This window comes from Oncorhynchus mykiss, chromosome 6 (genome assembly GCF_057628025.1).
Source record: "Oncorhynchus mykiss isolate SJ-2025 chromosome 6, ASM5762802v1, whole genome shotgun sequence".
Lineage (NCBI taxonomy): Eukaryota > Metazoa > Chordata > Actinopteri > Salmoniformes > Salmonidae > Oncorhynchus > Oncorhynchus mykiss.
In genome coordinates, this window is record NC_143027.1 from 56,336,743 (window position 1) to 56,364,625 (window position 27,883).

At 42.1% G+C, this 27,883-nt stretch overlaps 1 protein-coding gene across 50 annotated transcripts in view; it reads left to right on the forward strand.

Moving 5' to 3' along the window:
- The window catches only part of LOC110526181 (MAP kinase-activating death domain protein), an 83,960-nt gene extending 56,907 nt beyond the window's left edge, over nucleotides 1–27,053 (forward strand). For 23 of the 50 annotated variants that reach the window (XM_090238239.1, XM_090238245.1, XM_021606886.3 and 20 more), the window contains 15 exons: nucleotides 679–782; nucleotides 1,123–1,206; nucleotides 1,771–1,929; nucleotides 2,157–2,289; nucleotides 4,515–4,577; nucleotides 5,112–5,232; nucleotides 5,337–5,442; nucleotides 5,585–5,695; nucleotides 6,962–7,069; nucleotides 7,306–7,470; nucleotides 7,655–7,727; nucleotides 8,447–8,553; nucleotides 11,833–11,902; nucleotides 23,317–23,363; nucleotides 23,694–27,053. In XM_090238239.1, the coding sequence (XP_090094365.1) occupies nucleotides 679–782; nucleotides 1,123–1,206; nucleotides 1,771–1,929; nucleotides 2,157–2,289; nucleotides 4,515–4,577; nucleotides 5,112–5,232; nucleotides 5,337–5,442; nucleotides 5,585–5,695; nucleotides 6,962–7,069; nucleotides 7,306–7,470; nucleotides 7,655–7,727; nucleotides 8,447–8,553; nucleotides 11,833–11,902; nucleotides 23,317–23,363; nucleotides 23,694–23,807 (1,565 nt within the window). In that variant the 3' untranslated portion in view covers nucleotides 23,808–27,053. The remainder of the gene's footprint in view (nucleotides 1–678; nucleotides 783–1,122; nucleotides 1,207–1,770; nucleotides 1,930–2,156; nucleotides 2,290–4,514; nucleotides 4,578–5,111; nucleotides 5,233–5,336; nucleotides 5,443–5,584; nucleotides 5,696–6,961; nucleotides 7,070–7,305; nucleotides 7,471–7,654; nucleotides 7,728–8,446; nucleotides 8,554–11,832; nucleotides 11,903–23,316; nucleotides 23,364–23,693) is intronic. The other 27 variants (XM_090238252.1, XM_036980491.2, XM_090238264.1 and 24 more) reach the window with 5 other exon arrangements.
- The last annotated feature ends 830 nt before the right edge of the window (nucleotides 27,054–27,883 follow it).

Here is a 27,883-nt window from a genome sequence, read left to right on the forward strand (position 1 = left end):
TCTACTAATTTTGCACTCTCCACTTGCCTCTAAATAGTCACATGCTTGGTCCTTTGAAAGCTGACCACTGGATCATGTTCATTAGGGCACACGTACCAATGTTTTGCAACCGAAAACAAATGAGATAGTATCTCTCTGTTTTGGGCTATTTACTTCTGTTTTGGCCTACTGAACATGAGCTATTGTTATTTATTTATTTATTTATTTATGTATTTTATTGATCTTTTTTTTATGCTTCCTGAATTAAAAAAACAACAACATAGCTGTTGTTCATTGAATTCCACAACAAAAAAAAGAAAGACAAGATCCTCCGGCTGAATGGAAGTGTCCCTATTTTAGTGCCAGTATTTCCGGTCAATCCCAAAGTTATGGTGTTCGAGGTCAGACACACACCAATAGCGTTTGCTGGCAGAGAGTACCTTGCACCTCTGAACGTAATTTGCAAACCGAGTGCGCACCAATTTCACATGGAGAATCGTGTGAAAAGTGTTGTCAGTCAGATCGAAAGACGAACGCTAAATCCACATTCAGTGCGACGTGTGCGAGCCTTTCAATAGCAGTTAGGTCACCACCCCCCCCCCCCACTTCTCTGCCAGTTGCCAATCATGTGACACTTAGTAAGGGGGCAGTGTGGAAGTGCGCATGGCACCCGTGCTGACCTCAACATGTATCCTGCAGGAGCGGAGGGGGCTAAGAAACAGCACCCTGAGCTGACCGACATGGAGGAGAAGAAGTCCCAGATCAGTGCTGACAGTGGCCTCAGCATCACTTCCGGATCCCAGGTCTGTTCTTATCCAAAGCCAGCTCTTGTAACTAAGGAAACCACAAGTGGAATCTGACATTTTTCACGTCGGTTATCTCCCAACTCTGGCGCTTGGGGGCCACAATGTCTGCTGGTTCTCATTCTTGCCTTTTAATCTGAGTCTGATATAGACCTGGGCAACCAGGGTTGTAGACTGAGTGTTTGGATTTTGATGACATGGGTTCATGAATTAGTATTAAGGAGATGACAAAAAACAGGAGTCACTACGGCCCTTGAGAAGAAGTTCATTTCCAATGTTTCTATATGCCTCTGTCTGCTCACCTCTCTCTTTCTCAGTCTTTCTCGGTCTTGCTTTGCAGAAGAGTGACACAGAGTCTGTGACCAGCACTGAACCGCCAGTCCTTACCCGAAGCACCAGCCAGGACTCAGAGGCCAGCACAGTGGTAGGGCATAGCCAACACAGATAAACAATCTCACCCCAATCCTAAACCCCTCTCAACCTTACCTCCGTGTGACTCATCCCAAGGACCGCTTACTCCCAAAGTGTGATTTTTATCCTTAGTCTAGTCTTACAAGGTTTACACTCAAGCTCAAGCCATACATCCCCAGTAACACTCATCGCAAACCAGGTTGCTTCCCAATCTTACTATATTCTGAGCTTGATTAATTTCTAGTCTTTGCTAACTTTGGTCCTACTCATCTCTTGTCTTGCTTTGTCTCAGCCTGGCACAATGGCTCTTGCCAAAACCGTACGTGTCACACTAATCTACCTCATCCCCAGTGTTTCTTAGCCTTAGTGTAACTCAGTGATCCTCAAAAAAAACCTGTAGTACTGCAGCTCTCCAAGAGCAGGGTTGAGGAGTACTGATCTAACTCTTGTCTCTTTTGGCCTCAGTCGAACACATCCTGTGTGTCTTTTAGCCTTAGCCTTACTCAGTGTGAGTTCTCTGTCTCAGTATGCCTGATATTCACTAGTCTCCTGACACGTTGACCCCTGACCCTTCCAGATAAGTAACAGCTCAGGGGAGACGCTGGGAGCTGACAGTGACTTGAGTAGCACCGCTGGAGAGGGCTTGGGTGGCAGGCAAGCCCCCCACCTCAACCTTTCCAGGGGAACACTGTCCGACAGCGAGATTGAGACCAACCCGGCCACCAGCTCAGTGTTTGTGAGTGGAAAATCCTTCCTGGCTGCTTGATTCACCAGTTAATATTAGTGCAATTGTTTTGTTTTTTGGGGCGTTTTCTAGATGTGCAAATGCATTCCCTGCAGGACATGAAGTCTGCCTGTGGATGTCAAACTTGTAAATGCAGGATTGAGGGGTGATTCCAATTTTTGAATGTCTTTCGCAAGATGAAATTACCCCATGATATATGTTTTATGGTGTTTGCCCAGGGTAAGACCCAAAAGATGAAGCCTGGTGTGAAGGAGGCGAACTCTAAACTTGTGCCTGTCCTGGCTAAGGGGCCTCCCGCCCAGCCCTTGGAGGACATAAGCATGAGGATTTACCTGTGTGATGGCCTGCTGGGTATGTTCCAAGATGGCTAATGTTTTAGAAAGGCTGTGGTTTAATATCTACTCGTGTCTTCTTTAGTCTCCCTCTGTTCAACTTTGTGGTAAAAAGTTACAGTAAATATGTAGTAGACTCAGCAAGATGTTGCATGCACAAAGAAACAAAATATTAGGTCAATTTCCACATCTAAGAGCGTTGAAGCGCGAGGCTAAACGTCTCTGCTGTCTTGCATCGTGCACATCTCATATCAAAATCAAATCAAATCAAATTTATTTATATAGCCCTTCGTACATCAGCTGATATCTCAAAGTGCTGTACAGAAACCCAGCCTAAAACCCCAAACAGCAAGCAATGGAGGTGTAGAAGCACGGTGCTGCTCGTTGTAACGTCATCTCGCGAAGTCTACCTTTTTTAAAAGTGAATCCTTCCTATAAGGCAAAACACAGATATACACAACCAGTCAAAAGTTTGGACACGCCTATTCATTCCAGGATTTTTCTTTATTTTTACTATTCTATACATTGTAGAATAATAGTGAAGACATCAAAACTATGAAGTAACACATGGAATCATGTAGTAACCAAAAAGGTGTTAAACAAATCAAAATACTCTTGGCATTCTCAACCAGCTTTTCAATTAATGCATTTCAATTAACAGTTGTGTCTTATTAAAAGTTAAATATATTTTGATTTGTTTAACACTTTTTTGGGGTTGGTACGTGATTCCAAATGTGTTATTTTATAGTGTTGATGTCTTCACTATTATTCTACAATGTAGAAAATAGTAAAAATAAAGAAAAATTACTTGTTACTTTTATTTCTTATTAGCGGTATTTTTAAGCATTTCACTGCAACACCTGTTATATTCGGCGTATGTGACTAATACAATTTGAATGAGTAGGTGAGTCCAAACTTTTTGACTGGTAGTGTGTGTGTGTGTGCGCGTGTGTGCGCGTATACACTACCTTTCAAGGGTTGGGGGTCACTTAGAAATGTTCTTGTTTTTGAAATAAAACCACATTTTGTTGATTTTTAAATTAACATACACTATTTTTTTAATACATTTTATGTTATAAATTACTATTGTAACTGGAAACGGCTGATTTTTAATGGAATATCTACATAGGCGTACAGAGGCCCATTATCAGCAACCATCACTCCTGTGTACCAATGGCATGTTGTGTTAGCTAATCCAAGTTTATCATTTTAAACGGAAAACACCAGTCTCAACGTCAACAGTGAAGAGGGGACTCCGGGATGCTGGCCTTCTAGGCAGAGTTGCAAAGAAAAAGCCATATCTCAGATTGGCCAATAAAATTAAAATATTAAGATGGGCAAAAGAATACAGACACTGGACAGAGGAACTCAGCCAGCATCCCAGAGTCGCATATTCGCTGTTGACGTTGAGACTGGTGTTTTGTGGGTACTATTTAATGAAGCTGCCAGTTGAGAGACTTGTGAGGAGTCTGTTTCTCAAACTACTGTTGACACTCTAATGTACTTGTCCTCTTGCTCAGTTGTGCATCGGGGGCCTCCCACTCTTTCTATTCTGGTTTGGAGCCATTTTGTCCTGTTCTGTGAAGGGAGTAGTACACAGAGTTGTATGAGATCTTCAGTTTCTTGGCAATTTCTCGCATGGAATAGCCTTCATTTCTCAGAACAAGAATAGACTGACGAGTTTCAGAAGAAATTTATTTGTTTCTGGCCATTTTAAGCCTGTAACCCACAAATGCTGTTGCTCCAGATACTCAACTAGTCTAAAGAAGGCCAGTGTTATTGCTTCTTTAATCAGGACAACAGTTTTCCACTGTGCTAACATAATTGCAAAAGGGTTTTCTAATGATCAATTAGCCTTTTAAAATGATAAACTTGGTTTAGCTAACACAACGTGCCATTGGAACACAGGAGTGATGGTTGCTGATAATGGGCCTCTGTACGCATATGTAGATATTCTATAAATCTGCCGTTTCCAGCTACATACTGTATATATGTATATGTGTGTGTGATTTGTCAAACTCTTTATCCAAAACTCTTTCTCACTATTTGACTAACACTGCATGAACTGTACTATAAAGCGTGAAGGTAGGTCTGAAGTGAATGAGGTTGGGTCAATTTATTTGTCCTTTCACCCCTTCTCTCTCTGCTTTTGGCTTGCCATTAACCCACTCAGCTCTGAGCTTAACCCTCTTTGCTCTGCTGCTCCTCTTCCTCCCTGCTGCGTGTCCCGGGAACACCTTGCAGGGCGCGACAAGAGCTCCATGTGGGACCAGCTGGAGGATGCTGCCATGGAAACCTTCTCTCTGAGTAGGGCTGACATCTTTCATCTTTTGACCTTCTATGTTTATGGTTGGATGCAATGCCCACCTGGGTTCTGGTGCTCACTTGTGTATTGTCTGGTGCTTTGATGTGGTGCTTTGATCTTTACTGCCACTGGATTGCCCATCACACTGAGGGGTTTGTATTGTAAACAGTGTCGCAAAACTCCTATGAATAAGTAAACAAGAGGAAATGTATCTTGGTTGAAAAAAAAAACTTTTCAACAATCACATGGTCAGGTGTGTGTGTTCGTATGGATGTGTGTTTGTATGGGTGTTCGTTCGTTCGTTTGTGTGTGTGTGTGTGCAGTCATGTAAGGTTCTGTGGGATCATGTGTCTGTTAATGTATGTCTACTGGCGAGTGTGGGGTGACATGTCGTTGTCAGTGTGAAGGTGATTTTGATCTAGTGATGATTTTGTACAGTAACACTAGTTTTGTGTTTTTGTGTGCCCTTGTGATTGTGGTCATGATGTGTGTGACCTTTGGACACAGATAAGCCAATGTGTGTTATATTTGTGTAGGTAAGGAGCGCTCTACACTGTGGGACCAGGTCCAGTTCTGGGAGGATGCTTACTTGGATGCTGTCATGTTGGAAAGGGAGGGGATGGGTATGGACCAGGGACCTCAAGAGATGATTGACAGGTACAGGTTGCCTATTAGAGTGGATCTGTATTTTTGAAATGTCAGCCATCCTTGTATAGCTGTGTTTCCTGTTTCGAGTCTGATGGTTACCACTGTTTACACAGATACTTGTCACTCGGGGACCACGACCGTAAGCGCCTGGAGGACGACGAGGACAGGCTGCTAGCTACTCTACTGCACAATATGATCGCCTACATGCTAATGGTTAAGGTGGGTCTATCACACACAATGTTTGACTCCGTAACCCCCGTATGTCAACTGCAGCAACTACAAATGTTAAGATAGGTAGGCATCATATATTTCCCAATGTGTCTTGCTAAATTTGTTTGTCTGTCTGTTTCTGTCTGTCCAGGTGAGCAAGAATGACATCAGGAAGAAGGTGAGGCGTCTGATGGGGAAGTCCCACATCGGCCTCAGCCACAGCCAGGAGATCAATGAGTGTCTGGACAAACTGGCTAATTTGGTAAGAACGAACCAAGGGTTCTCTCTCTTCAATAAAATAGGAGCCACTAAGGCGGGTCAACTGTTCTACCAAGTGGCACATAGATTAAAATATTTATATGGTCCTTCAAGCCAGATCATTTTATGCAACACATGTTTTTAGTGTATGTGAGATTATCAGTGTTGCTGGCTGATACAGTATCTCTGTTTAACCCGCTAGAGTCTAAGCCCTGTCTAAGCCAGGAATGAAACATTTGATTTGGCATTACTTTTATTACTCATAGAAAAGCATTGAATAACAGATTCACTACATGGAACAACAATCCCCTAGAAAAATCTAAAGGAAGTGTTTTCTTATATCTGAGAGATATAAGAAAGATCAGGAAATGTGTATTATAATTTGACATGTATTTAACCCCATTTTAGTCCCTAAACAGTCTCCATATATACTTCCATAGATTTATTTTAAAACTGGTACTGGGGACCTTCAGATGAGGCTTGTGGGCTTCCTAGAGCAAAACAACCGACATGTACAGTACCAGTCAACTTTGGACACACCTACTCATTCAAGGGTTTTCTTTATTTGTACTATTTTCTACATTGTAGAATAATAATGAAGACATCAGAACTATGAAATAACACATATGGAATCATGTAGTAACCAAAAATGTGTTTAAAAAAAATGTAAATAGATGTTATATTTGAGATTCTTCAAAGTAGCCACCCTTTGCCTTGATGACAGCTTTGCACACTTGGCATTCTCTTCTCTTTTTCAAAAATAAAGAAAAACCCTGGAATGAGTAGGTGTGTCCAAACTTTTGACGTGTTCGTGAGAGACTCACCTTTCTACAGAGGGGTCATATTACTGTGTAGCTCAAACTGTTTGGATGCTACAGACAGAAGTTGGCAGATGGGTCTGTTACAACTTCGTAGAGCAAAACGGAGAACACCATCGGGTTTGTGAGAGTCATATTTCCACAGAGGGGTCATAATAGTCTTATAGGCTAAACTGTTCAGACGCTACAAACGTTTTTGTGAGAAGACCAATTTTCTGGGTATCTCATAGTCTGACAAACACCGTTCTTCTAATTCTGCCACCTTTCACCACAGATGTGGTAGGGCGATCTCGGTGGATGCGGTGGATTGAGATGCAGCCCATGCAACAACAAAAAACATATCTCTAGCTTAAACGGATGTATTTTGACTCAGATTTATTTATGTTAATTATATTTCTATGGGGCCTCAAACTGTAGGAGAAGGGTTAGAGTCTTGTTCACTCACATTTCAGAATGGCCGCGAGCTGTCCATCAGACCTAGCGGAAGCCGTCACATCAAGAAGCAGACCTTTGTGGTGCATGCTGGGACAGACACCACGGGGGACATCTTCTTCATGGAGGTATGAGATTCACTTTCCCGGACCTTCCTTGTACTTAGGCCTTGTTCATGTTTTTTTTATTGTGCCCAAGAGATGCATGAAAGCCAGACAAGAGTATCTGAATAGATCAAATTTACCAATCATTGTCAAGAACTGTCAAAATGCTGCAATTTGTAGTTTCAGTAGATCAAGCGTTTAGCTCTACAGTAGATATCAAATAATTGCATCCTTTTCCTCTGTCCTTTTCCCCCATTCAGGTGTGTGACGACTGCATAGTCCTGCGCAGCAACATCGGCACAGTGTATGAGCGCTGGTGGTACGAGAAACTCATTAACATGACCTACTGTCCCAAGACCAAGGTGCTGTGTCTGTGGAGACGCAATGGCCAGGAAACTCAACTCAACAAGTTCTACACCAAGAAGGTGAGCCTCTACCGTCCGCTCGCGTACTGAAATGCGGCAAGCAATTATGAACACCATGATATCTGTGTTAGTGGAACCTCTGATTAAGGTGACTGTAAATGTGGTGACTTTCGTGTCAGACTTTGTATAGACACTTTTCCTATTCCATAGTGCATAATCTGAATTCAAATGTTTTCTTGTCTAGTGTCGTGAATTGTATTACTGTGTGAAGGACAGCATGGAAAGGGCTGCTGCGCGACAGCAGAGCATTAAACCAGGTATGTGTGCATGTTGGCTAGACCCTTTGAGGCAGCACCAATGTATGATTGCTCTGCGTTTTGAAAATTTATAGCCCTAGGGCAATGGTATTCAAAGTCTGGGTCGGGACCCCTAGTGGAGTTGCAGAGGAATAGCAGTGGGATTGCCTAAATATATTTTTAAAATATATAAAAAATTGGGAGATTTTTTTTTTTGTTGAGAGTACAGATTATTGTATGGGACAATATACAAACGTTTATGAGAAAGATCATTTTAAAAATGAATGCACTGGATTCTTTTCATTTTGATAATGTAAAAAAAAAAATGTAATGAATTGAAGGTTATTTGTTCATGTAAAAATTGACATTTTCCAGTTTTAAGATTGGGTCATTGCATTTGTCCAAAAAAAATGGTGCCCCCAGAAATGCTGGCAAACAAAATGGGGTCCCCAATGAAAAGGTTTGTATACCACTGCCCTAAGGGCTAATAGCAGTTAGTAATAGTTCATAGTCTATGGAAAAGTATAACTTTAGGGTGTAGGAATAACTCTGAGTAAAGGTGAGCTCTAGATTACTGCTTTATCATCCAATAAATTCTAGAACCTTTTGAGTCAATCAGCTCAGTTGGCCAAGTAAAGAGTTTAATATCTGTCATCACTAACACTTTTCAAAAGAGATGTACAGCAGAATGGATAGGGGAGGGATCCTTTGGTTTAAGCGATCTGCCCCTCTCTCCATAGGTCCAGAGCTGGGTGGAGAGTTCCCTGTGCAGGACATGAAGACGGGCGAGGGAGGACTGCTGCAAGTCACCCTGGAAGGCATCAACCTCAAATTCATGCACAGCCAGGTAGGAGGCCTGTATTACCACATACACACATATACAATATATACACACACGCACACATACACACACGCAAAACCACTTAACCTCTTTCCACCCACCTCAATTGTTCTCTTTTTCTATTTTCTTTCTTTCTTTCTCTCTCTCACACACACACACACACAACTGTGGCTCACTTCCTCTAAGGTCCCTTTAAAAAAAAGAGAGAGAATAGACGGCATTTAGGGTTGTTTATGATTGACATTGATAAGTATTTTATAGCCTACTGAATTGAGTGCAAAAGCAGAGTATATTTTGAAGGTACTTTCAGTCACTGTTTTGATCATGACCTTAGAGGAAGAATACATTTTTGTGCTTTGTCTTTCTATGATTTAAAAGATCTTATGTTTTATTTGTGCAGTCACTAAGATGTGTGTTTAAAGAAGAAAACGCATATCCACTTAAACATTTCTGTTAAAGGCCTCCCGAGTGGCGCAGTGCTAGAGGCGTCATCACAGATTCTGGTTCAATCCCGGGCTGTGTCGCAGCTGGCTGTAACCGGGAGACCCATGTGACGGCGCACAATTGGCCCAGCGTCGTCCGGGTTAGGGGAGAGTTTGCCCGGCTGGGATGTCCTTGTCCCCATCGCGCCCTAGCGACTCCTTGTGGCATCCGGGGGCATGCACGCTGACTTCAGGTCGCCAGCTGTATGACATAGGTGCGGCTGGCTTCCGAGTTAAGCGAGCAGTGTGTCAAGAAGCAGTGCGGCTTGGCAGGTCGTGTTTTGGAAGATGCATGGCTCTCGACCTTCGCCTCTTTCGAGTCCGTACGAGAGTTGCAGTGATGGGACAAGACTGTAACTACCAATTGGATATCACGAAATTGGGGAGGAAAAAAGGCGTTAAAAAATATAATAATTGGACATTTCAAAAATATATATAAAATACAAAAATATTATGTTAATACTTAGCATTCTTACTTGTGGTGCCCAAACCTTGTCGTCTGTTCGTGTGTGTGGGAGGAAGGCGAGTGTTCTGTTTGTGTTAGAGAGATTTCAGAGGTCAGAGATAAGACGGATGACCTTGTGCAAAGACTTTTCATTAATAATTGCCATTTTATTTTACTGTTCTTTTAAAGTTTTGTCCCCTTAAATTCCCTTGACCTGCATATGAAAGTTAAATGAAAAATACCTCTTCAAGTAATTCACATATTTTGGGGGTAGGGCAATTCCATTTCCTTAATCAACGTGAGTAAGAATATAATTGACCTCAGTCCTCACCACTGTCACAAGTAGATATTTTTGGACTGAAAGGAAATGCTTGGATCTGAAATAACAATTACACAATTGCTCCGCCAATAATTGAGGGTCATAGGAGTGGGCACTCATTTTAATATAAGCAAAGTGACGAAACACACTGGACATATCACACTGTAGGATTGGGGCAAAAACGCATTGAATCAACACAGAATGCCTACTCATAAGGTAATACTCAATTGTAGTAGAATAGAAAAGAATGTTTCTGACCACTACATTCTTTATGAAAGGTCCTATCTCTTTGAACTGCTTTCTTGATTTCTTTAGATCACACAGCGCACCTAATTGAAAGTTGAGGCTAGACATTGCAGCGGCCAATCGAGAGTGTATTTGATTGTGCCTTCTTTTTGATGCAACACTTCAACACGTTGGTCTAATTTGAGCCACCTAACAGGTTAGAACACGTTGCTATGGTTGACGAACAGTTACATCATTGTCATCATATAGAATTGAACAAGGGTACAAGAGTCATAAGTTTGTAAAAAACCCTTTCCCTACTACAGACACCTCTAACTTGCCTTTTAAGGAACAACACATACGTTTGTGCACACCCAGTTTGTGCCACCTCATTGTACGATAATGGTCATGGCTCTCATTGAGATGCTGCTTGGCAAATTCAAACCACCTCTTTTTCCACCGTCAGCTCTGCAGGAGCTTAAACACCAGTAGTAAATGTCATATTCATAGACATCATTCACGCAATAACAAACACTTAACAATCTTGTTGTAAAGAACTTTTTCATATAATAGTTAACGCCAACCCATTACATTTTCCCAGTGCAGGCCCACCCAAGCTTCCAGTGTCCGACATGGGTCAACGTAGGGTTAAATACGTTGGCATGTTACAGAGGGGTGAGGTTGTTATAGGTGACAGCCTGTTTTGTTGGGGAGGCGATGTGGCAGAGTGCCCTCTTGTACCTGTGCTACTGAGCTGTTGGTGCCAGCCCTTGTTGCTGGAGGAGGGGGCATGGAGGGCATTGGGGGTGGGAGTGGGTTCCCAGCCATCAAAACGGGTTGAAATAATGTAATTACATCGTGTATTATTATTGGTTTTGGTAAGCTGGTAGTAACTGTCATTTTCTGGGTTAGGCCCAGGAACAAACCAAAACAAAGGACCAGCTGTTAAAAGTATAGACTCGACCAACTTTCAGTAGTTATTCTTTTTCCACCTTTCGTAGTTTAGCACTTTATCATTCCAGTAGAAATGTCTGTGATGGGTATATTATATTGGCATTGATAGCTGTTAATACGTCAAGTCCTGTCCATTAGGTTGATTGTTTTTTTGGGGGGGATAGTGCAGCGCCCTCTTTGAGCGCCGTCCAGTGTTTGTGCTCTTCTGTCCGATAATAATTCAATCCGTTTCTCTTCCATGCTCTCTCCCCCTGCAAGGAGCGGAAGGTACACAACCTCTGCTGTGTTTATTTGTTAGCGGGTATGCCATTTTTTGGGGTTGGGTTATTTTTCCACAATTGTTTTTAGCTGTGTGTGGCAAACTTTATTTTATGTGTTCTCATCTCTGTTTTCATATGGAATTTCCATGTATTCTAAGCATTACATGGGCCACAGTGCATTTGCATTAGTCGGGAAAACCAGATTTAATAGCAGTCACCATTGCTTCACTGTTGCTTCACAATGGCTTTGCTGATGCACACGAAGGCACTATAAGTGCGAACAAATTGCCATAATATAGTTTCATTCAGCAAGTAATCATTAATAGCACTCACTTCATCATAGACCTTCCCACAATGCATTTCTACTCACCTAACCCCAGCCCATGTAAGCGTTCAATCATGGAAACTTCTGTTTTGTGCTTTCCTATTTCTTTTTGGTAGTGTTTAAAAGCTTGCAAATGCCATCCATTTTTCCCTTTTAGTATTGACTAGATGAGAATTTAACGTTGTTCATTTTCTATCTGAAATGTTTAATTTCAGCCTGTTGTCATTGAGTTGCTAATGTTCTGTCTTGCTGTTTTTGTTTGTTTTTTGTTTTAGGTTTTCATAGAGCTGAATCACATTAAAAAGTGCAATACTGTGAAGGGAGTCTTTGTCCTGGAGGAATTTGGTAATTACCCCATCTATTGATTCTAGGTCTGTACTCGACACGGCAGTAACTCAGCTTCACGACAAACGCAACGCTGACACACAGAGATAGCAACTGTAACGACTCGAGGTTCAGTGGATTCACAACAGCTCTTGCTTACCTCGGGGCAAATATAGTCCGTGTTAGAATTAGCTAGTTTCATTTGGCAATTGAGAAGACCAGCCCTCACAAATAGGAATGTTTGCTAATTTCATATTTATTGCTGATTTTATAAAATAAGACAAAACAACCCTATTTGTGAGATTTCAGATTTTATTTGCTGTCATTTCATTTTGTGCATCAAGTCTTCCATCATAATACGACAGATCTGACTCCTAAGATCTCATGATTAAAAACAAACTATTTTTTGTTTTTAACCATGAGATCTTAGGAGTCAGATCTGTCGTATTATGATGGAAGACTTGATGCACAGCTTGTTTCTGCATCAGACTTTCGTAAGGATCAAATGTTGGAAATTAGTGCTTTAGGGTAGGAAATCGTTTTAGGGTTCACTCGACCAAATAAGATGGTATGTGCATGAGAGGGAAATTCATCAAAGCCCAGAGCAAAGGGAAGCAGGAGCCCCAGATCTTGTTTTAACGGTTTTAAAAACGCTCATTAAGAATAAAGGACACGTACGTTGATTTTATGTTCTCAGCTCTCAGTTGAAGCTGAATTATCTTGAAAAATTGTTTCAATTTAGATTCCTAGGGGGTACTTGATCTGCTTGCTTGATCTTCAGGATAGAAGGATGCTAACTTGTTGGAAATGGCCACATCTGGGTTGCGTTGAGGTGGCACAAAATAAAAAACATTAAGAAAAGGAAAATTTGCTTTTTTTAGGCATGTTCAGGTAGTATCTCAGCCATTTCAAAACATTTTTTGCTCAATGGTGCCTACTAAATGCGATTAGTGATTCCTTTCTAAGACCAGGGCTACTATTTAGATATTTAGAGCATTTCCTTCTTGATGTGTACAGTAGATAGTTTGTCATGGCTTATTATACTGCCATACTTGAAATCGATAACCAGTGACCAGTGAGATTGTTAAGAGAGGCCTAGATCTGTGAGGTGATAGCCCCCATCTCTGTCAGCGCTGGACTGGGTTACTGCCGTGTCTCTGTGCTGCTTTTGTAATACGTTACCCTCATCTTTGCCGCTATGAAAACCTTCATTCTCCAGCAGGTAAAGTGCTGTCAAATTTCTCTTCTCCTTTCCTCACTTAAGAGCATTCCTCCTCTCCGTTCCCACCTTCTCTCATGCCCCTCATTCTTTATGCCGAATCTCCCTCGTTCCTTTCTTGTACCCTTGCCTGAGTTTCTGCCTGTCCTTCTGACAGTTTATGAAACTTTATGCTCCTCTCCCATCACTTGAAAAAAGCAAACCCCTCTAGCGTTGTTTTTCCCTCAATGTTTTGCGGTTTTGAGACGAAGAAACCTGGCGACTTGACAATGTGGGGAGCTGAGGGTTTTGAACTGCCCCCTTCCCCTCCCCATTTTTTCCGACCCCTACATCTCTTTCGTAGGTTCAGTTACTAATGAAAAGTCTGTCCTCCGACACTGGCTTTGAACTTGGTCTAGGGAGTTGGGCCTCATTAAAAGGACACTTCGGGATTTTAGCAATCTACTTCCCCAGTCAGATAAACTCATGGATACCATTTTTATGTCTCTATGTCTAGTATAAAGGAAGTTGGATGTAGTTTCGTGAGCCCATAAACGCCGTCATTACGCTAACGCTAGTTAGCAATTGTTTTAGTTAGCAACTTCAACTCCTTCAAACTGCACGCAGAGACATAAAAATAGTATCCATGAGTTAATCTGACAATGGGGAAGTAGATAAAGGGCCTCAATGCCAAAATGCCAAAGTATACCTTTAACAGCTTATGTGTTTGTGACATCTTTAAGTGTTCAGTTTCTTGGTTAACACACTTTGTTTTTCCCCTATAATGTCCTGCTTAGTTTCTTTCCCATTCTCCACATTGTTTTACATTGTTATTGTTGTTGCTGTACACATTCGTTCGCACTGTGACTCATGCACAGTCTCAGATTTTTTTGTATTTTCAAGCCATTCGTGTGAGTTCTTTCCTTTTCCGTGGGCCATGTATGTCCTTCTTTACACAATCATTTTGATGCCTGTATTCAAATGGTTTGCTGCTACAAACAGTTGAATCTATTCACCAAAACAAATCTAGGAACAGTGAGTAAGGGGGGCAGGAAAAAAACACTTTTTTTTAAGGAAACAACCAAACTATATATTTTTTTTATCAGGTGAGAAACTGAGCCAACTCATTCAGGTATAGTGTTTGACATGTACCACAAGGATAAAGCTGGCGGCAAGCTAGAAGCGAGGTTGAAGTTTGGGTGGTTCTCGCAAACGAAGCAAAAATAAACAAACTAGCCAGCTTTTTGTCAGAGCTGTTTGCCACTCGCTGTGGACTGAGCAGATGAAATTCTCTAACTTTGTGAACTCATCTCTAGTGAACTATGCAGACAGTCATCAAGATGGTAGTCCGGTATGCAGACATGGTGGAAACATAACCAAACTGTCCCCAAGTTTTATTCACACACAAGCAAGCACTTTAAAGATGATAGCTAGCTACGTAACTTAGCTGTGGTTGTTTGCCAGTCAGCATAGCTTGTAGAAAACTATGCTTTTTGCCCTGGGATAGTGCGACGCTAGCCCCTGTGTCTTTGGTCAAAAAGACATGCAAGCCGTTGATTCACTGTGAACACCTCAATTCCACAGCAACCAGAATAATGGTGAATATATAGTAGTAAAGATGTGTGGTTTCTACTAGAGAAAATTAATAATAATACAATATTAGTAATGTATATGCATTCACTAGAAAAGACATTGACATAAGTATAGAATAGGTAATATGCATAAACAGAAAATAACATGCATAAATAGTCAAAAGGAATGTATACATAACATAATGGCAATAATACCTAAGAAATAGACATACATAATAAGTGGCTGTGATGTATATATAATAGGTGATACACGTAAACAATATGCATATATTGGTTGCAATAATAAACTGCCACTAGGCTGCAGACGAGCCCTGTAATAGCTCTAATTGCAAAGGCTGACTGACATCCGGGAAGATTCCGGAAAGGGCGGCGCTAGAGAACGACAACTCTTAACGGCTGCGTTTCAAACTCAAAGTAAACCTAGGCCCTAAACCCTCAGGCCTTGAATGACATTTTTCATTGTCACATCCAAGTGTTCTTTTAAATGTCCCTCGCCCAAGCGAGGGAGAGTGATGATTGGAGAGGCAACGTCCTTGGTGGAAATCTTGAAGTTGAGCTTAAAAACAACTAACCTAAAGCTATTCATGTTTTATTACATTTTTATTTAATCAGTGTCTGTAGTAACGCCTGTAGCACTGAGATGCAGTGCCTTAGACCTCTGCGCCACTCGAGAGCACAATGTACCTAGTAAGATAACGTAGCTAGCTAGCACTCCTGTCAGGTAGCTAGCTACAGTTACCCATAGCTGGCTAGCTAGTTTTATAGTTTGGTAACTTACTCTAATGCATTTCTGAATTCCAAAACATATGTTTATGACTCTAGCTATGTTTTATAGGCTCCTCACTACGAGACTACGCCAATTTTCCAATGCTAAAATCAATGTTGTTTATATATTTTTTAGCAAGCTAGGTTCATAATGTTTTCTAACATGCCGAAAATGCAGCCTTGTTGATTTAAATGTAAAACTTTGTGGCCACCAGAGTTTGACATGTGACTACAGATTGAATTGTGGGTGATATCCTGATACCCTGCAAGTGAACCCTGCGAGTTCTTCAATCGCTCAGATGGCAATCAAACTGCATCCAGTTTCACTGGGGATTCCCAGAGGGAAAATTGCTAGACCAAGGGCTGAGTGGGTAGAAATAACGTGTTTGGACTGCAGCCTAGTGGGTGCTGTATTTCCCCATAGAGAATAACAGGCATAAATGGCGAACTGCCTAAATGGCCTGCAGTTACATACAACACTGTAGAATAGGAATTTACAGGTACAAATAACATGCAGGGCAGTAAGCATACATGGTAACAAAATGGATATAAGTAAGATTATATGGAATATAAACCTGTACAAGATACTGTTCTGACCACGGCTTACCGCTACAGTGAATAGACCAGTTAGAGAAACCTTAATGGAAGCCTACATAATATACAGTTTAACAAGGAACGTGAACTATACGTCATAACCCAATACTGATATATTCATTTGTAATAGACAATATATAAAAATGAGTAGCAAGGCTACATTAACTGGGAACTAGCATAGGCTAACCAGGATAAGTTAGCAAGGCAAGATGGCAATGATGCAGTAGAATGTTACAGGAGTTATAACTTGGTTTATCTGTGGCGATTATACAACAGTCATAGCAAAAATGTTGTAATCAGATTACAGGCACGCGTTTAAGTTTGTTCCACCTGAGTGAGTCTGACCACAAGTCAGAGACCACTATAATGATGCACCAAATGCGTTTGGATACTTTTTGTCTTCTACTCTGTAGCGGTGCATGGGTAATATCACTGGGGAAGCCAAGCCAGGAAAAAAAGCCATATTACAACCTATGTGTTGTGATATTTGCATTGTTTGCTCTGTAACCCCCCCCCCCCCACACACACACACACATTCTGAAATAGCATTTTTGTCCCACCCACTTTTATCATTGGAATGTGAAACAAAACGAGGCAACTGGGTGCTTTAGAACCAAGTGGATGCCTCCGAACGGTCGGGTAGGCTGTTTGGATTATTTATCCGAATGGATTAAAAATGTGTCCCCTTCACTTCTAAAACCAAAGTTGCGCCCCTGAATTCAACCACTTTTGTTTCATCACAAAACCGGAGAGTCACCTCGGTCTGTTGAAGTCCACAAAGCATACTGCATGTAACAAACAGTCACATGACCTACAGCATGGTCAAGCAAGTTGATGTTTACAACATTTTCGGACTACTAAACAACTATTGATTAAGAACAAAGGAGCGTTACCACAAGTTGCAAAGAAAACGGGAGCTGCCTCCACTATTCCAACACCATTTCAACATTATCAAATGACCTATGCTTAGTCTAATACAGTGACAACTAAAAGATACCAAAAACAATTTAGTCCAATCAACGTAAGCTAAATATGATGTGGCTGTCCATGGTTTTATTTGTGTGTGTGAGAATGCAGAAAAAAACATGTTGACTCACCCTACTACAAGCATTTCACTACACCCGCAATAACAACTGCTAAATATGTGTATGTGACCAATACAATTTGAAACGTCATAGACATCCTCTCATGTGGAAAAAACAGTCTGACTGTCATACAATATACGCTTTTATTTGTTCTTATCCTAGGCTACCTAGCTAAAATGCTTGCTCGCTAGCCTAACTTCCTTTCGTGGGAAACGTTAGCTAGTTAACATTAGCCTTCTCCGTATAGCTACATAGCTATTGAACTATCATCCTCTCAGTCCAGGGTAACAATGTATGAATTTATGGTTGGATCAGAATTGCCTTTATAATTATTGCCTAGTACGGAGAATTAAATAAAAAACAAAGTCCAAATCCCTATCTCCATCCATGACAATGAAAGGGCAAATTTTAGCAAGCTAGCCACTGGAGGACAACAACTCGAGATGCAACAATTCAAATCATCACATTTTATTTGTCACGATTACAGTGAAATGCTTATTTACAAGCCCTTAACCAAAAATGCAGTTAAGAAAAAAAGTGTTGAAGTATTGACTAAAATAAACTGAATTTAAAAAATAACAAATAATTAAGGAGCAACAATAAAATAACAGTGAGGCTATATACAGGGGGTACCGGTACAGAGTCGATGTGCCGGGCACCAGTTAATTGAGGAATGTAGGTAGAGGTAAAGTGACTATGCGTGGATAATACACAGAGAGTAGCAGCAGTGTAACAATGGGGGGTGGGGACAATGCAAATAGTCTGGGTAGCCATTTGATTAGCTGTTCATGAGTCTTATGGCTTGGGAATAGAAGCTGTTAAGAAGCCTTTTGGACCTGGACTTGTCTCTCCGGTGTCTTTGGCAATTTGTTGGGCCTTCCTCTGATACCGCTTAGTATAGAGGTCCTGGATGGCAGGAAGGTTGGCGCCAGTGATGTACTGGGCCGTACACACTACCCTCTAGTGCCTTGTGGTTGGAGGCCCAGCAGTTGCCATACCAGGCGGTGACGCAACCATTCATGATGCTCTCGATGGTGCAGCTGTAGAACAATTTTTTTTCTATTTTTTTCCTGAGGACCCATGCCAAATCTTTTCAGTCTCCTGAGGGGGAATAGGTGTTGTCGTGCCCCCTTCACAACTGTCTTGGTGTGTTTGGACCATGATATTTTGTTGATGTGGACACCAAGGAACTCAACCTGCTCCACTACAGCCTTGTCGATGAGAATGGGGGTGTTTTCGGTCCTCCTTTTTCTGTTGTCCACAAACATCTCCTTTGTCTTGATCATGTTTAGGGAGAGGTTGTTATCCTGGCACCACACTGCCAGGTCTCTGACCACCTCCCTATAGGCTTTCTCATCGTTGTCGGTGATCAGGCCTACCACTGTTGTGTCGTCGGCAAACTTAATGATGGTGTTGGAGTCCTGCTTGGCCGTGCAGTCATGGGTGAACAGTTAGTACAGGAGGGGACTGAGCACGCACCCCTGGGGGGCCCCCGTGTTGAGGATCAGCGTGATGGATGTGGTGTTACCTACCCTTACCAACAGGGGGTGGCCCGTCAGGAAATCCAGGATCCAGTTGCAGAGGGAGTTGTTGAGTCCCAGGGTCCTTAGCTTAGTGTTGAGCTTTGAGTGCACTATGGTGTTGAACGCTGAGCTGTAGTCAATGAATAGCATTCTCACATAGGTGTTCCTTTTCTCCAGATGGGAAAAGACAGTGTGGAATGTAATAGAGATTGCATCATCTGTGGATCTGTTGGGGCGGTATGCAAATTGGAGTGGGTCTAGGGTTTCTGGGATAATGGTGTTGATGTGAGCCTTTGAAAGCACTACATGGCTACAGATGTGAGTGCTATGGGTCGGTAGTCGTTTAGGCAGGTTACCTTGGTGTTCTTGGGCACAGAGATTATGGTGGTCTGCTTGAAACATGTCAGGGAGAGGTTTAAAATGTCAGTGAAGACATTTTCCAGTTGGTCAGCGTCATGGTTTCGCCTGCAATATCAGTTCTGTTATACTCACAGACAATACAGATTTGGAAACGTTAGAGTGTTTTCTAGCCTAATATGTTAATTATATGCATATTCTAGCATCTGGTCCTGAGAAATAGGCAGTTTACTTTGGGAACGTTATTTTTCCAAACATAAAAATAGTGCCCCCTAGCTTCAAGAGGTTTAAGGCTATGGAGAGTGTGATCACACAGTCGTCCGGAACAGCTGAAGCTCTCATGCATGCTTCAGTGTTGCTTGTCTCGTAGCAAGCATGGAAGTTATTTAGCTCGTCTGGTTGGCTCGTGTCACTGGGCAGCTCGCGGCTGTGCTCCCCTTTGTAGTCTGTAATAGTTTACAAGCCCTGCTACATCCAACGAGCGACGGAGCTGGTTTAGTACGATTCAATCTTAGTCCTCTATTGATGCTTTGCCTGTTTGATATTTCGTCGGAGGGCATAGATTGTTTTCCTATAAGCGTCCAGGTTAAAGTCCCTCTCCTTGAAAGCGGTAGCTCTACCATTTAGCTCAGTGTGGATGTTGCCTGTAATCCATGGCTTCTGGTTGGGGTATGTATGTACAGTCACTGTGGGGACGACGTCATCGATGCACTTTTGCTTGATGAAGCTAGTGACTGATGTGGTGTACTCCTCAATGCCATCGGAAGAATCCCGGAACATATTCCAGTCTGTGCTAGCAAAACAGTTCTATAGTTTAGCATCTGCATCATCTGACCACTTCCTTATTGAGTAAGTCACTGGTACTTCCTGCTATCGTTTTTGCTTATAAGCAGGAATCAGGAGGATAGAGTAATGGTCAGATTTGCCAAATGGAGGGCGAGGGAGAGCATGTACACGTCTCTGTGTGTGGAGTAAAAGTGGTCTAGAGCTGGGGTTTTTTCTCTCTGGTTGCACATTTAATATGCTGGTAGAAATTATGTAAAACTGATTTAAGTTTTCCTGCATTAAAGTCCCTGGCCACTAGAAGCGCCGCCTCTGGATGATCATTTTTTTGTTTGCTTATGGCCTTATGCAGCTCTTTGAGTCCTGCCTTAGTGCCAGCATCGGTTTGTGGTGGTAAATAGACAGCTATGAAATATATAGATGATTAACACTCAAATAGTCTTGTCTACAGCTTATCATGAGATGCTCTACCTCAGGCAAGCAAAACCTTGAGACTTCCTTAATATTAGATTTTGTGCACCAGCTGTTATTTACAAATAGACACAGACCGCCACCCCTTGTCTTGCCAGAGGCAGCTGTTCTATCTTGCCGATGGACTGAAAGCCCCGCCAGCTGTATGTTATCCATGTCGTCTTTCAGCCACAACTCGGTGAAACATAAGATATTACAGTTTTTAATGTCCCGTTAGTAGGATAGTCTTGATCTGAGCTCATCTATTTTGTAATTCAATGATTGCACGTTGGCTAATAGCACTGATGGTAGAGGGGGATTACTCACTCGCTGTCGGATCCTAACAAGGCACCCCGACATCTGTCTCTTCTTCATGCAAATTCCGGGGATTTGGGCCTTGTCGGGTGTCTGACGAAAATCCTTTGCGTCCGACTAGTTAAAGAAAAAATCTTCATCCAGTACGAGGTGAGTAATCGCAGTCCTGATATCCAGAAGCTCTTTTCCATCATAAGAGACGGTGGCAGAAACATTACGTACAAAATAAGTTACAAATAACGCAAAAAAACACAATTGGTTAGGACCCCGTAAAAACGGCAGCCATCTCCTCTGGCGCCATCTCTACATCAATTCAAGTTGTTTCTATCAATTATGTAATTTTCTTGATGTGATAGGAGTGAAGCCACATCCAAATTGGCTTCCCTTGACACTTTCGTGATTCGCCCAGGAGCTTTCAAAGTTGAGCTCACTCAGTTCAGCGCCACGCTGATTGGCTATTATTTTATTTACAAAATAACAAGGGAGGTTAAATGCTCGCTGGCTTCCCTTGCATTCAATGCTACGGGTGGCAACAATGTCATACTCTAAGACCAGACAGCATCAGATACATTGGGGAGAACAAGTATTTGATACACTACCGATTTTGCAGGTTTTCCTACTTACAAAGCATGTAGAGATCTGTAATTTTTATCATAAGTACACTTCAACTGTGAGATATGGAATCTAAAACAAAAATCCAGAAAATCACATTGTATGATTTTTAAGTAATTCATTTGCATTTTATTGCATGACATAAGTATTTGATACATCAGAAAAGCAGAACTTAATATTTACTACAGTAACCTTTGTTTGCAATTACAGAGATCATACGTTTCCTGTAGTTCTTGACCAGGTTTGCACACACTGCAGCAGGGATTTTGGCCCACTCCTCCATACAGACCTTCTCCAGATCCTTCAGGTTTTGGGGCTGTCGCTGGGCAATACGGACTTTCAGCTCCCTCCAAAGATTTTCTATTGGGTTCAGGTCTGGAGACTGGCTAGGCCACTCCAGGACCGTGAGATGCTTCTTACGGAGCCACTCCTTAGTTGCCCTGGCTGTGTGTTTCGGGTCGTTGTCATGCTGGAAGACCCAGCCACGACCCACCTTCAATGCTCTTACTGAGGGAAGGAGGTTGTTGGCCAAGATCTCATGATACATGGCCCCATCCATCCTCCCCTCAATACGGTGCAGTCATCCTGTCCCCTTTGCAGAAAAGCATCCTCCAAAGAATGATGTCTCCACCTCCATGCTTCACGGTTGGGATGGTGTTCTTGGGGTTGGACTCATCCTTCTTCTTCCTCCAAACACGGCAAGTGGAGTTTAGACCAAAAAGCTCTATTTTTGTCTCATCAGACCACATGACCTTCTCCCATTCCTCCTCTGGATCATCCAGATGGTCATTGGCAAACTTCAGACGGGCCTGGACATGCGCTGGCTTGACCAGGGGGACCTTGCGTGAGCTGCAGGATTTTAATCCATGATGGCGTAGTGTGTTACTAATGGTTTTCTTTGAGACTGTGGTCCCAGCTCTCTTCAGGTCATTGACCAGGTCCTGCCGTGTAGTTCTGGGCTGATCCCACACCTTCCTCATGATCATTGATGCCCCACGAGGTGAGATCTTGCATGGAGCCCCAGACCAAGGGTGATTGACCGTCATCTTGAACTTAATAAATAAAATAAAATGCAAATTAATTACTTAAATCATACAATGTGATTTTCTGGATTTTTGTTTTAGTTTTCGTCTCTCACAGTTGAAGTTGTACCTATGATAAAAATTACAGACCTCTACATGCTTTGTAAGTAGGAAAACCTGCAAAATCGGCAGTGTGTCAAATACTTGTTCTCCCCACTGTAGATGTCCTTCACATACAGAGACAGAGGGGCACTGTGTTGCTCTCTCGGGTGCTTTCTACATTCAGCCTCTTGCAAATTGATGGAAAATTATGAAAAGACTAAAGATATATATATTTTTGGTCAATTTTTCAGGGAAGCCTGGCTTCCCTTGGCATCCATGAATACACACCACTGCTTCAAATGCCCCACAAGGGGTAAGTAATCCAAAAGTAACTGAAAGTAATCAGATTATGTTACTGAGTTTGGGTAATCCAAAAGTTACTTTATGGATTACAGTTTTGGACCTGTAGTAATTGTAGCGGATTACATTTACAAAGTAACCTATCCAATCCTGCTCGTGACTGAGGTAGAAGGGGATTCTTCACCTAGCTAGCTAGCTTATTAGCTGGCTAGCTACCTACAGTTCTTAGCGCATTATTGAACTTCGCTTCGCTAACACTATAATTTGAGAGGGTTTACGAAGAACATATTTTATGTCTGCAAGAACCACCCAAAGATGCAATTCGATTCTACTGTCCCTCCCCCTTAAATATCAAATATATTTGCTAGACCTAGCAGTGGCAGAAATGTAATGTTGACAATACCACACTTTTTCAGATAGTATATGAGAGTATCCACCGTCTTGGACTTCAGGTTTTTATCATGCCCAAGTAAAGCGTGTCTGTGTTTTGATTTGGTCCAATCTAGCATATACCCAAAGCAAATTGGGTAGCATCATTTTCGAGATAAGTGTCAACTCTGAACCAGTTCAGTACTTGTGGACTCTCTTGGCCCACAGCCTCTTTTGCCCACCCTCTCATAGTCTGAAAACATTGGTCACATGCTACACCCCCTGCTACCCCCAGCTCTCACTTTTTCTTAAAGGGAGGTTTCAACCTCTTGAATCCTTTGTTTTGTCTCTTGCACCTGCACTTGTAGTTCCTGAAACTAAAGAAGTGGTGATCCACAAGTACAAGACACCCATGGTGAGTTGAACTCTTCCGCTGTCGTAGCTAACGCCATACTCTTGCCATTCAATAGCCACCAGATCTGTTTTAACAGTACTGCATTGCATATATGTCCTGACACAATTTTGAAGAGTAATACCTTTTAATTTCTAAAATGCATGTAATATTTTTTTTCAAATAATATAATCCCCTTTTTGTTCATAACACGATTAGTGTAAGTTCTACAGAGCCATGACACCAAATAATAAAGAGTAAGGAGTAAAGTAGTATGACTACGCCACAAGTAGCTATGTCAAAGCTACACTTCCCTCATGCTCTCGCTCTCTTTTTTTTCTTGCTCTCAAACAGGCACACCAGATCTGTTACTCCGTCCTCTGCCTTTTCTCCTACGTGGCTGCGGTGAAGGGGAAGGAAGCAGAAGGCAAGTCCAAGCTCCTATCTCCAAGACCCCTGCCCAGCTAGTCTACGACCCATCCAATCTACCCCTCCCCCTCCCACACACACACAAACCCCCCTGTGCCTCTCACTCTGCAACAAAGTGGAATCTCGGTCCTACTATGACATTGAGTTCTGACAATCCTTGACCTACTTAAGCACACACCTCTACTCCTCTTTGCACCCTGTAACTACATCTCCAAGAAATACCCTCTACTCTTTGTGCATGGCCATGTAAGTAAAATCCCTAGTGTGTGTGTGTGTGTGTGTGTACATAAACTAAGCAAAAAAAGAAACGTCCTCTCACTGTCAACTGCGTTTATTTTCAGCAAACTTAACGTGTAAATATTTGTATGAACTTAACAAGATTCATCAACTGAGACATAAACTGAACAAGTTCCACAGACATTTGAATAACAGAAGTGGAAGTGTCCCTGCACAAAGGGGGGGTCAAAATCAAAAGTAACAGTCAGTATCTGGTGTGGTCCCCAGTAGCATTAAGTACTGCAGTGCATCTCCTCCTCATGGACTGAGCCAGATTTGCCAGTTCTTGCTGTGAGATGTTACCCCACTATTCCACCAAGGCACCCGCATGTTCCCAGACATTTCTGGGGGGAATGGCCCTAGCCCTCACCCTCTGATCCAACAGGTCCCAGACATGCTCAATGGGATTGAGATCCTGGCTCTTCGCTGGCTTTGGCAGAACACTGACATTCCTGTCTTGCAGGAAATCACGCACAGTATGAGCAGTATGGCTGGTGGCATTGTCATGCTGGAGGGTCATGTCAGGATGAGCCTGCTGGAAGGGGGTACCACATGAGGGAGAAGGATGTCTTCCCTGTAATGCACAGCGTTGAGATTGCCTGCAATGACAACAAGCTCAGTCCAATGATGCTGTGACACACCGCCCCAGACCATGACGGACCCCCCACCTCCAAATCGATCCTGCTCCAGAGTACAGGCCTCGGTGTAACGCTCAATCCTTCGACGATAAATGCGAATCCGACCATCACCCCTGGTGAGACAAAACCGCGACTCGTCAGTGAAGAGCACTTTTTCCCAGTCCTGTCTGGTCCAGCGACGGTGGGTTTGTGCCCATAGGCGACGTTGTTGCCGGTGATGTGTGGTGAGGACCTGCCTTACAACAGGCCTACAAGCCCTCAGTCCAGCCTCTCTCAGCCTATTGCGGACAGTCTGAGCACTGATCGAGGGATTGTGCGTTCCTGGTGTAACTCGTGCAGTTGTTGCCATCCTGTACCTGTCCCGCAGGTGTGATGTTCAGATGTACCGATCCTGTGTAGGTGTTGTTACACGTGGTCTGCCACTGCAAGGACAATCAGCTGTGTGTCTTCACTCCCTGTAGCGCTGTCTTAGGCGTCTCACAGTACAGACATTGCCATTTATTGCCCTGGCCACATCTGCAGTCCTCATGCCTCCTTGCAGCATGCCTAAGGCACATTCACTCAGATAAGCAGGGACCCTGGGCATCTTTCTTTTGGTGTTTTTCAGAGTCCGTAGAAAGGCCTCTTTTGTGTCCTAAGTTTTCAGAACTGTGACCTTAATTGCCCACCGTCTGTAAGCTGTTAGTGTCTTAACGACCGTTCCACAGGTGCATGTTTATTGTTTATGGTTCATTGAACAAGCATGGGAAACAGTGTTAAACCCTTTACAATGAAGATCTGTGAAGTTATTTGGATATTTACGAATTATCTTTGAAAGACAGGGTCCTGAAAAAGGGATGTTTCTCTTTTTGCTGAGTTTATATATGCATGTATGTATGTATATGTGAACCCTGGTCTGTGGCATCGTGCGTAAAATTTCCCAACCCAGGTCACGTCCTCTAGACTCCTCCCATACAGGCCCAGCCTGAGGCCTTGGCCGTAAACGTGCTTGTTCTTCAAGGGGAGACTTGGTCCGTCCGTCCGTCCCCCATCTCTGTCCCCTCTTTGTGACTGTCCTCTCGTCCTGGCTTGCTGCCAAGGTCTCATTGGTTGTTTTTAATGGGATGGAGACAGCGAGGGGGAGGGATATGTGAGGCACAGCCCTGCAAGTCGATAAGAAAGCAACCAAACCTCCCTGTCCACTCTGCGACTGTGTGATGAATATTCTATGTGCTACGTGGTATTACTGTAAAACTCCAGTCTGTCCCAAGTCCAAACCAGTGAAATTTTTAAAAAGCACTCTAGTACTGACGGGTGTCACTTTGTTAAATACTACTACTGTTAAATACTACTACTGTTAAATACTACTACTGTATGGTGCATCAAACACTGCATGTAAAAGCTTATTAAAGGTTTCATTCCTTTTGATCACAAAGTATATTGTGTGGTCCAAGATGCGCATATCTCTTTAGCTTTCCCAGTGAGGCGAAACTACTGTAGTTCTACTGTCAAATTTCTGGTCTGTGGTCCTCTTTATTGAATTGCATGTTACTATGGAGAAAAAAATATTTGAAGAGAAGCAGAATGCTGTACATTTCACCATAAAATGTTTTACAATGTGTGGTTTATTCACTAGATGTGCAATACTTTACATAGTTAGCCAGAGCCAGATCATTGTTCTGATAAAACATCTCAGCTATTCTGGCTTTCAAAGTGCAAAGAATGTAAAAAAAAAAAATTTAAAAAAAAGGACGTCTCTGTCTTACATATTTATTGAAGTGAATAAATGATGACCTCTTGTTTATAAGTGCAAAATCACTATTTGGAGATTCTAAACCTACTGCTGCGCTATCAAGCCCTGCTGTTATGGTTTTGTCCGTTAAGTCTTCATGTTGTGTCAGTACTGTGGTAAGAGAAATAAATACATTCTAGCCCCATTTCAGCCCAACTGTAAATCCCACAGTTTGAGTGTGTACATGCAGTGTATTGTTTTGCCAGATCAGCAATATATGAATAATACAGCTATGTGATCAGGATATTGTTTTTAATGTTTAAGTGGCTTTTATTTTTTAGAGAGGAAATGCTTGTGTAAGGAACATAGTTACAAATTCCACGAGGCAATTATTTAAGGCATTTCATGATTGACAATAAAAACACTGGTGTAAATATGAGGGTCTCAAAACAGTTTGAAGACTAGGTATAGTTTCTTAGACTAGTTACATATGAGAACCTTCAGAAACGGGAGTATTTGAAACCAACCAACCCTATTATTGTGGTAGCTAGCCTGCTGCTGTGGTGAAAGTGATGGAATAATTGAAATGGGTGTGAAAAAAAGTATTTATAGAACATGTACAGCTTTGGCAATATCAAAATAAAAGTTGTCAAAACTAAAGCCCCCCATTTTGTCTCAAGTCATTATTATGTCACAGTTTGGATGAACACAAATGATGTAGCACACCCAATGTGCATACATATATTTGGAAAACATATCAAGAATGAAATCTAGAGTAACATTTGTGAAGATTTAATGCAATACCCTTTTTTTATATTAACACATCACAAATTATTACAATGAGCGCTGTTAGCATGAACTATATACAGTGCCTTGCGAAAGTATTCGGCCCCCTTGAACTTTGCGACCTTTTGCCACATTTCAGGCTTCAAACATAAAGATATAAAACTGTATTTTTTCGTGAAGAATCAACAACAAGTGGGACACAATCATGAAGTGGAACGACATTTATTGGATATTTCAAACTTTTTTAACAAATCAAAAACGGAAAAATTGGGCGTGCAAAATTATTCAGCCCCCTTAAGTTAATACTTTGTAGCGCCACCTTTTGCTGCGATTACAGCTGTAAGTCGCTTGGGGTATGTCTCTATCAGTTTTGCACATCGAGAGACTGAATTTTTTTTATTTATTTTTGAACCATTCCATTGTAGATTTTGCTTTATGTTTTGGATCATTGTCTTGTTGGAAGACAAATCTCCGTCCCAGTCTCAGGTCTTTTGCAGACTCCATCAGGTTTTCTTCCAGAATGGTCCTGTATTTGGCTCCATCCATCTTCCCATCAATTTTAACCATCTTCCCTGTCCCTGCTGAAGAAAAGCAGGCCCAAACCATGATGCTGCCACCACCATGTTTGACAGTGGGGATGGTGTGTTCAGCTGTGTTTCTTTTACGCCAAACATAACGTTTTGCATTGTTGCCAAAAAGTTCAA